The sequence below is a fragment of the Notamacropus eugenii genome, chromosome 1 (assembly GCF_028372415.1).
Source record: "Notamacropus eugenii isolate mMacEug1 chromosome 1, mMacEug1.pri_v2, whole genome shotgun sequence".
In the NCBI taxonomy this organism is placed as follows: domain Eukaryota; kingdom Metazoa; phylum Chordata; class Mammalia; order Diprotodontia; family Macropodidae; genus Notamacropus; species Notamacropus eugenii.
This window is the reverse complement of record NC_092872.1, coordinates 169,582,053-169,594,882: the sequence shown is the minus strand read 5'-3', so window position 1 is coordinate 169,594,882 and position 12,830 is coordinate 169,582,053. Positions and strand designations below refer to the sequence as shown.

The 12,830-nt window shown below is 39.8% G+C and overlaps 1 protein-coding gene across 3 annotated transcripts in view; it reads left to right on the top strand.

The window, feature by feature from the left end:
- The window catches only part of LOC140510095 (AP-3 complex subunit sigma-2), a 72,098-nt gene that overhangs the window by 8,642 nt on the left and 50,626 nt on the right, over window positions 1–12,830 (top strand). For all 3 annotated transcript variants that reach the window (XM_072618427.1, XM_072618437.1, XM_072618444.1), the window contains exons 3-5: window positions 2,030–2,162; window positions 10,945–11,151; window positions 11,645–11,808. In XM_072618427.1, coding sequence (XP_072474528.1) covers window positions 2,030–2,162; window positions 10,945–11,151; window positions 11,645–11,808 — 504 coding nt within the window. The remainder of the gene's footprint in view (window positions 1–2,029; window positions 2,163–10,944; window positions 11,152–11,644; window positions 11,809–12,830) is intronic.

The window sequence follows — 12,830 nt, the reverse complement described above, 5'->3', positions numbered from 1 at the left end:
ACCTGGTACAGTGAGTAGAGAACTGAGTCAAGAAGACCTGAGTTCAAATCTGGCCTCAGACACTAACTAGCTCTCTAACCATGGGCAAGTCATTTCACCTCTGTTTGCCTCAGTTTCTTCATCTGTAAAATGGGGATAATAATAGCAGCTACCTCACAGGGTTGTTGTGAGAATTAAATATGATAGTAATTTTAAAGCACTTACCATGGTGCCTGGCAGGTAGTAGGCATTATGTAAATACTAGCTATAATTGTTAAGGGGAGGCAACCATGCTTCATCATCAATTTTCTGGAGTCATGGAGTCATGGTTGGTTGTGGCTTTTATCAGAGTTCTTTCAAAGTTGTTTTCCTTTACATTGTTCTAGTCATCATCAAAATTATTCTTCTGATTCTATTTGCTTTACCCTGTATCAGTTCATAAGAGTTTTCAGGTTTTCTGTGAATCTCTCTCTTTCATGGTACAATAATATTCTAATATATTTGCATACCATCATTTTTTCAGCCATTCTCCAACAGACAAGCATCCATTTTATTTTCAGTTCTTTGTTCCAACAACAATAAAAAAAGTTGCTTTTTTTGGCATGAAATATTTTGCATTACTACCATTTTATTTTTTTTTTATTTTTTTATTTTTTATTTTTTTATTTTTTTAATGTTTAACAATCACTGCCATACAATTGCGATTTTATCCCTCCCCACCCACCCCCCACTACCTCCCTCCCTCCCCACGACTGCATACAATTCTGTATAGATTCTACATATACTTTCCTATTGAGTATATTTTCACTATAGTCATGCTATGTAGTCAGACTAAGATAAATGAAAGAATCCGTATAACAAATCAGAACATGATACACAAACAGATACACATACACAAACATGATCTGCTACATTATGTGAGTGACTTCCATATTTCTCTCTCTGAGTGTGGAAGGCATTTTGCCTTGAGGTCCACCATTGGGATTTTTTTTTTTTTTTTGGTAAGAAGTTCTTGTGTTATTACAAAAATCTAAGTCTACCAGAAAAAACTCTCACACACTGTGGTTGTTGCTGTGCATAAAGTTCTCCTGGTTCTGCTCCTTTCACTCAGCATCAGGTCATATAAGTCCTTCCAGGCCTCTCTGAAGTCTTCTTGTTCATCATTTCTTATGGCACAATAGTACTCCATTACATTCATATACCATAATTTATTCAGCCATTCCCCAATTGATGGACATCCCCCTGACTTCCAGTTTTTGGCAACCACATAGAGTGCTGCTATAAATATTTTTGTACATGTGGGACCCTTTCCCATTTTTATGATCTCTTGGGGATACAGTCCTAGTAGCGATATTGCTGGGTCAAAGGGTATGCACATTTTTGTAGCCCTTTGGGCATCATTACTACCATTTTAACAAGGAGTAATAGTTTACTACGGAGTGGGGATTGCAACATAGCATTAGCCAGCCTGTCACTCAGTGAATAAGCCAGGTACCAGTTTTTTTCTGATCCTCAATCAGATGATCCCTCTCCTGATGCCGATTCTATGTTAGTATTCAGTATTCTAGTGTTTAAGAACAGGGTGTGGCCAGGCAGCACATACAACATCAGGAGGAAGCCCTAGGAAAAGGTGTATGAAAGTCATGGGATTTTGGGGATGGCAAGGGAGTGGGACCTGTTGATGACAGGTATTCCACAGGTGGGAGGAAAGAGTCCTCCTTCGCATGTCACCATTTGAGGCATTACCCTGGTCAGCCCAGGTTAAGTTCAAGCTCTGGTTCATATCTAGACTAACCCTGCTTATCAGAATTATGGTAGCAGTAAGATGAGAGTTTATAGTCAGAGTTCCAGAGCCATAATGGATTGTTTCCTCCTGGCCCTAATCATTAGAATTGGGTACTAGGTGTGGCATGTAATTGTGGGTGGGCAGTTGTAATAGACTGATTGGCCAGCAAGAAGATGGAAAATGTTGTTGGGGGCAAGCCAGTCCCCAGAAGAAGGTAGGACAAAGCAGGGAAACCTATTTTACTTTTTTTCTGCTTGACTCTAGGAGCGTTACTATGTGCTGTACGTCAGACCCACTCGCATCCATCGCCGCAAATTTGACTCCAAGGGGAATGAGATAGAACCAAACTTCAGCAGCACCAGGAAGGTGAACACGGGCTACCTCATGTCCTCATATAGTAGGTATCTCTTGAACAATTCTAGGCTGTCAAAGCATCTGCATCTCTTCTGCTTTATTCTCTATAACTCTTCTTTCCTTCTCCTTCTTCCCCACCCCCCAGGCTTTCCTTATGATTATCCCCTCTGCCATCCTGTATTTCTCTTCTCTTGCTTCCAGATTTCTTGACATCTTGAAAGTTTCATCTTAGTATTAAATCAGTCTTGAAAAACTAGGGCTCAGTGGATAAAACGCCAGGTCTGGAGTCAGGAAGACTGAGTTCGAATCCAGACTCAGATACTTACTGGCTGTGTGACCTTGGTCAAGTCGCTTAATCTTATTTGTCTCAGTATTCTCTTCTGTAAAATGAATTGGAGAAATGTGTAATTGCTCCATTATCTTTGCCAAGGAAACCCCAACTTGAGTTGCAAACAGTTGGACATGACTGAACACACCATCTGAAAACTTTTGCAGCCTAAGATATAACTTGGTTGATGGAGCCCTGTAGGTTTGGGGACGCATTGGTTAATCTGCTGTAACGAGTTAAATATCTTCCCTACCCATTAATAGGCCTCATGTGGAGCCAATTAAAGGAAGCTTGATTAGGGGAGGCTTGTTTTGTAGGAAGGCCCATACCTTTTGTTAATTTCTAATGAGGCACTGGGTCATGAGATCCCAGTGCTTCTGAAAAGTTTATATATATTCTGAGGTGAGGTTTTGTTTTGAGGCTTATTTTTTACAAGAAGGTTCATGTGCCACATGAGACTCTGGATAGCTTTGAAAGTCCCCCAGATTTGAAAACCCAGATGTAGGTGCTTCTCTCTCTGATAACTATGTATGTATGCAATGGTCAGATAGTTGGATCTGTCTGTTGATCTGTGATGTATGTATTACTTATGGTCAGACAGAAGCATTGTCTGTTGGTCTTCATTTCTCTGCTTCTATTTTCTCTGTTGGTATATGTGATTAAAGAAGATTGTTGACCCCTCAAAAGCTACTTTCCTTTTAGAAATGCAAATCTAAGAACCTGTACTAGCAGGCCATCCTGGATGTGTCAGGGTGCTTGCTGCTACACCTGCCAATCATTTCCTCCCAGTCCAAAGCTAAATAAGAGAGAAAGATAAGGGAAGGAAATGGATGGGTGGCATAGAGGAGAAAATACTTACTAGCTATGTGACCCTGGGCAAGTCATTTAACCCTCTTTGTCTCAGTTTCCTCATCTATAAAATGAGCTGGAGAAGGAAATGGCAAACCACTCTAGTGTCTTTACTAAGAAAACCCCAAATGGGATGAGGAACACTCAGACAGGACTGAACAACAACAAAAAGAAATCTCATCCAGTCTAATTGAATTGATTAAAAGCGTTAACTTTTAATTGCTTAATCAGTTTGAGAGGAATAAAATGCTTTGATCATTGGGATTAAAAATAGATGATACCACACAGAAAATAATTGTGACTGACTAAGAATCAGAAACATTTCCAGGTCTATGAATAAAAGAGCAAGCCAGTTCAATCAGGTGTCAGACCCATCCAGTTTGTGAAGGGGTCCCAGCCAAAGTCCCTGAGAGGGAATCACTTGGGAGGAGGAGGATTTATCTCCCTTCACTGACCACTAAGATATCTAGAGTTTCCATTTCTGAGGCAGGGATAACCTCCCAAGACAAGAGACATCTGATGCGATGTTAGACATGGTGACTTCCAACAGCATGGCAATCTTTAGTTCTCCTGACCCTGATTTCCACGGGATTTGCAATAGATGATAAAAATATAGACCCAACTAGATTAATTTTACTGCCTAATAGATAAAAGAATAGGGGAATACAGGGTGTGGCTCATTGGATTAGCCATTGGTTTGGCAGTAATATACTAGACTTTATTACAGGGTTAGCCCCTGGTTCATGGAGTATCCTAGTAATTATGATGATGATGATAACCTACTATGTGCCAGGCATTATACTAAACTCTTTACAATTATCTCATTTGATCCTAGGGCAGATTACCACTCCCTAAGGGCTAAGATATGGTCACAATCTTATATCAGAGTTAAAATTTACTAGTAAATGTAAGCAACACAATGGAGAGAGATGTCAAGGTTGCTTGGAAAAGAAGATAAAAATGAACCATGTCCCTGCCCTACCAATCCAACAGTGTTTCTGAGTATTTTTAGCTTCTACCATCAGCTTTGGTGAGGCTGGCCTCTCAACAGACACACCATGCTCACTCCTGTCTCCACGATTTCTTTCATATTGTCTATCCTTGCCTCAGATACCATTCTAGCTTCTGTTCCCCCATTGAAATCTTGTCCATCCTTCATGGTCTGCATTCAGTCCTATCTCTTCCAAGAAATCTTTCCTGACTACTTCAGGTCCTCTTTGATGCTGACTTTGTCTAAATGATAGCAGGCATGGTGTGCAACAGACAATTTAGCACTTACTTGGACTTTCAATGGATCCGTGATCTTCTCTGTAGGATTGCTCCCACCTTTGTGCAGAGTGTGACCCAACCACACCATTTTATCTTATGGGATTCTTGCCCATGTCTTTCTGTAAATATTCCATGGAGGATTTACCCAGGGCACTGGAGACCCTCCTCTGACTATAGCCATTTCAGAGGTATGAGTACAGCACATACACCCTCTTTTATTCCTCACTTTTCCTACGTGACTAACCCATCTCTTTTACTACTCCCCTGAAATACAGTTAAGCTACTCTTTCCTTGAAAGTCATCATTGATACTCTTCTGCAGCCGACTTGTGTGTCTTTCCACTGACCTTTGGGATAGGTGAAAAAATTAATTGATAAATTTTATTTTAATCCAAAAGACAAATGAACCAAAAACAAAGTATAGCCCCCACCAAAAGTTCATCCAAAAAGCACAAGAGAGAGATTGTGGCTCTAAGTAGTGTAAATTACCATTTGCTTTTGTAACAACCATTTGTTAAAAGAGAAAAATGCTAATGTCCTTTAACTGGTACAAAGAACTACAACACTGAGCCTTGTTGTCGCCTGAACTTTGGTGCTGTTTGAGTTCGTCTTCATTTACGTAGTTGTAGTCTGTATGAATAGTGTCCTTTGCAACTACTTTCTGCATCATTTCATAGAATTGTTCCCACATTTCTCTGAATTCTTCATATTTGTCATTCCAAGAATATTCCACTTCATTCATATACCATAATTTATTCATTTACTCTCTTGGCAGTGGGTGCACGGTTTTATCCTGAGCTTTCGCTCTTATGAATAGCACTTCTTTGGAAACTTGTATAAAGATAATGTCTTTTCTTGTTGTCATTGACCTCCCTGGAGTAGAAACTCCTAATGAATAACTGGGTTGAAAGATATGAACAATTTTGTAGCTTTTATTAAATGATTTCATCTTGCTTTTGGAAATAATCGGGCTAATTCATGCCTCCTCTGTCAGTGAATGAGCATGCCTATTTTTCCATAGCCCTATTTCAGCCTTTGTCAGTTTGATGGGCTTAAGGGGTCATCTGCAGTTTTTGACTCTTCTGAGATCATGGTATTCCATGATTCACTGCCATATTGACATCGTCATCATCATCACCAACATGTATATAGCACTTACTGTGTACTAGAAACTGTGCTAAGCACTTTACAAATATTTTATTTGATCCTCACAACAACTCTGAGAGGTAGGTGTTATTATCATCCCTATTTTACAGGTGAGAAAATTGAGGCAAACAGTTTAAGTACCCTTAAGTACCCTTTAAGTACCCTTGCCAAGGGTCATGCTAGTAAGTATCCATAGCTAGGAAGTATCTGAAGCTGGATTTGAACTTGGGTTTTCTTGTCCCTAGTCTTGTTACTCTATCCATTTACCACCTAGCTGCCCCATCACCAGAAGAATTAGGATGTTGACTAGATGGATGGGCTTTTGTTTCAATGAGGTAGTTGGAATAATTGCAAGTATAGTATGGTTTCCCAAATTGATTCCAGTTTGATGTACTCCTTTTCCTGTTCAGTTGTGGGCCTAGCTCATGGTCTAACTAGTGCTTGTCCAAGATACACATACCCATGTATACGGGACTGGCTGCTCAACAGTGTGCTACCGTTCCAACTGAAAGTTATAAATTTGGGCAATCTGTATTTTTCCTCTTCTTTATTTCTGGGGCAAATGGCTAAGTTAATTTTTTTTTAAAGCAGCTATAGTCCTTATTTAGAAAATGCTAGGTTTTGGCGCAGATGAACACAGTGTTTTGTACAAAAAGGAGCATCTGGAAAATTTTGCCCTAAATAGTGACTTCATCTTTTAGCCTCCTTCATAATGATAATAGCTGACCTTTATGTAGTACCTGAAAACTTATAAAGCATGTTACATATATCATATTATGTGATCTTCACAAAATCCCTCTAAGGTATACAGATATCAATACTCCTATTTTGTAGATGATGAAACCAAGGTTTGTCCATTCTAACAAAACTAGTTACTGTTAGTAACAGGATTTGAACTCGTATTTTCCCAACTTAGTGTAATGCCTTTTCCAGTACCCTATGAGGAGTGTCTAATACATGACCCTAGCTAATACTTTTATTAGACATAGGTCTGTTTTATGTCTCACTTCGTGAAGATCTGCAGCAGATCACTGAAAGTTCTGTTCATCATAGAATCTGTGTGATATTAACACATGTGGAAGACACCTTCTTTGAAGAGAATGTTTGAGGCTCTATTTTGTTGTATTCATACAAATGGTTTTTTGTAACAAACAGTAGAAAGAGTAGGCATATTCCCTCCACCTCTCAGTATAACTTTGAACATGTGTGTGCCATAGAAAGTCATCTGGGAAAACTTGGCTCTTTCCTTCTCATGTTTGCTTGAAGGATGCCATCAGTGTGTATATAGATGCCTCTGAAAGCTTTTATAAAGCACATATGGGTCAGGCGTTTTAGGTTTTTCCTAGTCATCTTTTGTTGGGTTATAGTACTAAATATGATCTTTTCCACTCTTTTGGAATCTTCCCCTCTTTGAAAGATCTTGACAATTGATCTCTGACTGTTGTTGAAATTGTGCCCCCTCTAACATGGATTTCTTTTGTACATATTTGATTAGTCTCAGTTCTTATGAATTTTACATATAAATTGGATCAGATAACAACTGCAGTTCAAGTGTGTGATTTTGAGATTTCTTCTTTTTAAGGGAGTTTTTATATATGTGTGTGTGTGTAATATACATTGTGTGTATATGTGCATGTGTGCATATGTATATCTATTTCTATGGCTATCTGTATTACCACTACTATTGCTACTACCACTACCACTGCTGCTGCTGCTGCTGTTACTATTGCTATTATAGTGGTTTCCTTTATTCTATTATATTAGGTCTGTGTGTGTAGACATATACATATATGTATGTGTTTGGCTTTTATCTTAGGTATACATATATATACAAACCAATTCACACACACATATCCCCCCCTTCGCTCACATACACACACACACACATACACACACACACACACACACACGGTCCCCTCCCCACCGTGGAGTGTTATTGTTTCATGTTTTAATAGTTTTGTTTCACCAAATATATTATAAGCTTCTTGAGGGCAGAGACTATGTCATACACTGTTTCCATAGCCCCATTGTCTTTAGCGTAGCAATGAGTATATAATTGGTATTCAGTGGGCACTTGTGGATGGCCCAGAATGTATGGGATCTTCCCCACTTCACCCTCCTAAATATTTACCTTACTTACATTTTCTTTTCATTCTTACTATAGTACAGGCTTTTCAAACCTCAAACCAGGATGAGAGCAGCAGCAGCTTAGCCGTCTCTGCTAGATTCCAGTATCGTCCCTCTCTAATATATGCTGCTGCTGCTGAGGCTGCTCCCCGTCCTTCTTCTATTACTACTACTACTGTTGTTGTTCAGTCATTTTCCAGTTGTGTTCTACTCTTTGGGACCCATTTGGGTTTTTCTCGGATATTGGAGCATTTTGCCATTTCCTTCTCCAGCTTATTTTACAGGTGAGGAACTGGAGTGAACACGGGTCACACAGCTAGTAAATGTCTGAGGCTGGATTTGAATTTAGAAAGATGAGTCTTCCTGATTTTAGACCCAGCACTCTATCTACTGCATCACCTAGCTGCCTCTTCCTCCTCCTCCTTGTATTTATATAACACTTTAAGGTTTGCACAGTACTTTATAAATATTATCTCATTTGAGCCTTATGACAACCTTGGGAAGTGAGTGCTATTATTATCCCCATTATACAGATGAGAAAATTAAGGTAGACAAATTAAGTGCCTTGCCCAGGATCACACAGCTGGGAAGGGTCTGAGGCTGGGTTGGATCTTCCTGACTCCCAATCAGTTGTTCTAATGATTAAACTGCACTCCTGCATACCATTGTAAAATGACTTATCTTTAAGCTCTGAGAGAAGTGTAATATAATATCCAAATGTGATGTTCATCAATATTGTTTTCATCTGCTTATACCCAGACCAAATGAGATAATATATGCAAACTTTAAAGCTCTAGATGAATGAGAGCTACTAATCCTACTACCATTATCCCTACCATTATTATCCCTTTTTAACATGTACAATTTGTAAAACATTTCCATATTAGTCATTTTGTACCAGAAGACTTGAATACAAGAAAAAAATGAAAGAAAGAAAGTGAAAAATAGCATGCTTCGGTCTGTATTCAGACTATTGGTTCTTTCTCCGGAGGCAGATAGTATGTTTCATCATCAGTATTTTGGGATGGTCTTGGATCTTTGTATTGCAGAGAATAGCTAAGTCATTCACAGTACTTTATTGTACAATACTGTTGTTACTGTGTACAATGTTCTCCTGGTTACGTCCACTTTACTTCACCATGCATCAGTTCATGTAAGTCTTTCCAGGTTTTTCTGAAATCATCCTGCTTGTCATTTTTTATAGCACAGTAATATTCCATTACAATCTATAATGTTAATTATGTTAATGAGAGTTAAAGATCTTCCCCATCCATTAATGGGCCTGTCCATTAAGGAAAGTTTGATTAGGAGAGATATTTTTTTTGTTGGAAGGCCCACACCTTTTGTTAATTTCCAATGAGGCACCGGTTCTCAAGGGACGTGATGCCCCCTGGCTCTGAGAAGTGTACATATACTCTGAGGTGAGGTTTTGTATTGGGGCTTATTCACTGAAAGTGTTTGTTTGGCCAGACAAGACTCTGGGTAGCCTCTAAAGAGCCCCCCAGCTTTGAAAACCCAGATGTTGGTGCTTCTCTCTCTGGCAACTATGTATATATGGTCAGACAGCTGGATCTGTCTGTTCATCTGTGATGTATATATTGCTTATGGTCAGACAGTTAGAGCCCTGTCTGTTGGTCTTTCTGTTTGTAAATTCTGTTTGTAATTTCTCTTTGTATTTTCTCTGAAGTTCAGGGTGCTAACTTTTTCCCCTGAACTAAGTGAATGATACATGTGTTTGATTAAAGTAGATTGTTCACCCTTCAAAAGTTGCTTTCCTTTTAGAAAACCATATCTAAGAACTTGTACGGCAGGCCTTCCTGTGTATGTCAGGGTCCTTGTTGTTACACATTCATATACCACAGCTTATTTAGCCATTTCCCCAATTGATGGGCATCTGTGGTTCTCTTGTGTCTATTATATCAGGTCTAAGTTTCTCTGTCTGCTTCAAAAGTCCCTCATAATTCGGCCCCACCCATTCTGGTCAATCAATCAACAAGCATTGGATGCAGTTAGGTTGTATAGTCGTTAGAGAGCTTGGAGTTAGGAGGACCTGAGTTCAAATTTGGCCTTAGACACTTACTAGCTGTTTGACCGTGGGCAAGTCACTTAATTTCTTTCTGCCTTGGTTTCCTCAACTGTAAAATGGGAATAGTAATAGCGCCTACCTCAGTTGTTATGAGGATCAACTGAGAAAGCAGTTAGCACAGTGCCTGGCACTCAGTAAATGCTATGTAAATGTGAGCTATTACTATTATTATTATGTGCCAGGCACTGTACTAAGCTCTAAAAATCTCTGAGGAGACAGTATATATATATATATATATATATATATGGCTATTTGCACACAAGACATACAAATGGAAGGCAATCTTGGAGGGAAAGCCCTAGCAATTAAGGGAGTTAGAGTATGGAGGAAGAGGGGAAAACCAGGAAAGGCCTCTTTTACAAGGGGAGTCTTGAAGGAAGTCAGGGAAGCTAGGAGGCAGAGGGGAGGAAGGAGAATATTCCAGGCTGGGCACAGCCAATGCAAAGGCATGCAATCTGCAGATGGTGTGTATGCCTATAACAGCCAGTATCAGGCCAGTGTAGATGAATTGTAGAGTATGTGGAGGGGAGAACAGTGTAAGAGGGATAAAAAGGTAGGAAGGGACCAGGTTGTAAAAGATTTTCTGTTTTGGTTGTGGGGAGGGCTCTTTGATATCAGCATCCAAAACAAGGAGAACCTGAGGTGGAGATAGAAATGCTGTACTTGGGATTGAAGCTGTATTTGGCATCCAGGGGTCCAGTTACCTTATAAAAATATATTGAGTATTAGAATAGGTCTTTGTTCCTCAAACATGTGAGAATTTCTGATAAAACAGGCAAGATGTATTCCCAGGGGTTTCAGGGATTAAGATTCTAACAATAAGAAGAAGCTGTCAGATTACTCCTAGAAAGACCTCTGAACTTCTGTTCAGACTAGATCATTAGGGGAACAGGAAGGGTTTCTGTCTGCTCCTGGATTCCATAGGGTTCTTGTTCTTACTCAAGAGGCCCTGTGGGCCAGAAGGATTCTTTGCCTGAGAGTTTCAGGTGTCTAATAGAATCTTATTTGGTTTATTCTTCAGAAGTGGAAGCCAAAGGTGATACGGACAGACTCTCACCCACGGAGTTGAAGGGGCTCATGGAAAAGCCAGAGTTGCTTGCAGTGACAGGAAGTCACACTCCGGACCAGACACTGGCATTTTGGATTCCAGAGACTGAGATGGAGAAGATTGAGCTGGAGCTAGGTGCAGAAATTCGTCTGAAAACCCAGGGTGATAGTCCTTTCATAGGTGAGTGGTAATTTCCTTTCTCAAAGCTTGGCTTACTGATTTTCTCACTGCTCATCTCCCCTCACATCTTGGTTACAAGAATGGAGGGGCTCTCATGGGTCTCACTTCTTAGGCCATTCCATCTTGTCTCAGTATTCATGGAAACTCAGCAGAGTTTTTTTCTGTGCATGGGTAATGTCACTGTCGGACATTTTTAAGTTTCATGACAAATCCCTTGGAAATCCTTGGTCCTAACCAGTGGGTTCTCACAAGTTCTTTCAGCGAGGGGTGCCATAATATTATGGAATTTTTGTCATGGATCTAAGACCTACCATCACGTACCCAGGTTGATATCTATACTCTGAACATATCCATGGTAGTAAGTCATGGGCTTGGAGCTTGCTTAGCCCTATTTTGATTGGTCTCTCAAGAATGGAACCAGCTCTCATCAATGGAAAAGAATCTTTTTTTCCTCCCTGTTGATAGTACTTATTCTAACTCTCTCTTTTTTTAGGCTCTCTAGCAAAACTTGAGGCTGGAACAGTGACCAAATGTAATTTTGCTGGTGATGGACAGACAGGAGCATCGTGGACAGACAATATCATGGCACAGAAATCCTCAGAAGGAGCCACATCAGATATCAGAGGCCAGGGGGATGGGGCAGAAGATGATGAGTGGGTGAGTTGAGAGTACTTTTTTTTAATTGAATTATTTTAGTTGTTTTCAATGTTCAACCATTACTTCCATATATCTTAGATTTTTTTCCACTTCCTCCCCCTCATTCCCCCTTCCCTCCCCACTTCCTCCCTGAGACGGTGTACAATCTTATATAGGTTCTACATGTACATTCCTATTAAATGCATGTTGGATAAAAGAATTAAAATCAATGGGAGAAACCATAAAACAAAACAAAACACAATACATAATCTATCTGCGATCCAATTCCATAGTTCTTTCTCTGGATGTGGAAGGTGTTTTTCCTCAAGAGTCCAATGGAAATTTTTTAAGTTCATGCATTTCCATGAAATACTAAGTCTACCAGTTGAGACGACTTCTTAAGTCCTTGGAGTAAGAGAGGGTATGGAGACAAGGAAGACTGTTGTCCATTTAAATCCCAGCATTATTAGCTCTTCTGTGCAGTTTCAGAGAGAGTTAGCAATTGACAGAATCCAAATTGAATTTAACAAACATTAATTTATTAATCACAGCATAATGTACAAAGCACCTCTAATTTCTTCAAGTTATAGTGAGGTTGGTGAGCAGGGACTTCCCTCATTTTTAGTTTGAGCTGTGGTTACAGTGTCCAGTGGAACTGATCACTTTGTGGTGTTCCATCCCTAGGAGAGGCAGTATCTAGGAGTGGATAAAAGTGAAGTCCTTGGAGTCAGCCCCTGGGCTCAGGCTTTCTGACCCTGGACAAGTCTCTTAACTTCTTAGTACCCTGACCAATTCTTTTAGACTACAAATTTCAGAACAGTAGTTGATCTTTGGTGATGGAGAGACTTTCCTCATTGAGATCTCTGTACAGCAAGGAAGTAAACATACATACACACACAGAAGCACACACATGCAGATGCTTGCTAGTATAGGAAGCTCATTGAATAATGTGATGAATGACACATCAGCTTTTTATAAATCGAACCAGAGCAATTAACCTTAAGCATCAGGTGCTCCCCTAACCCTCTGGTTTGTCCCCTCAA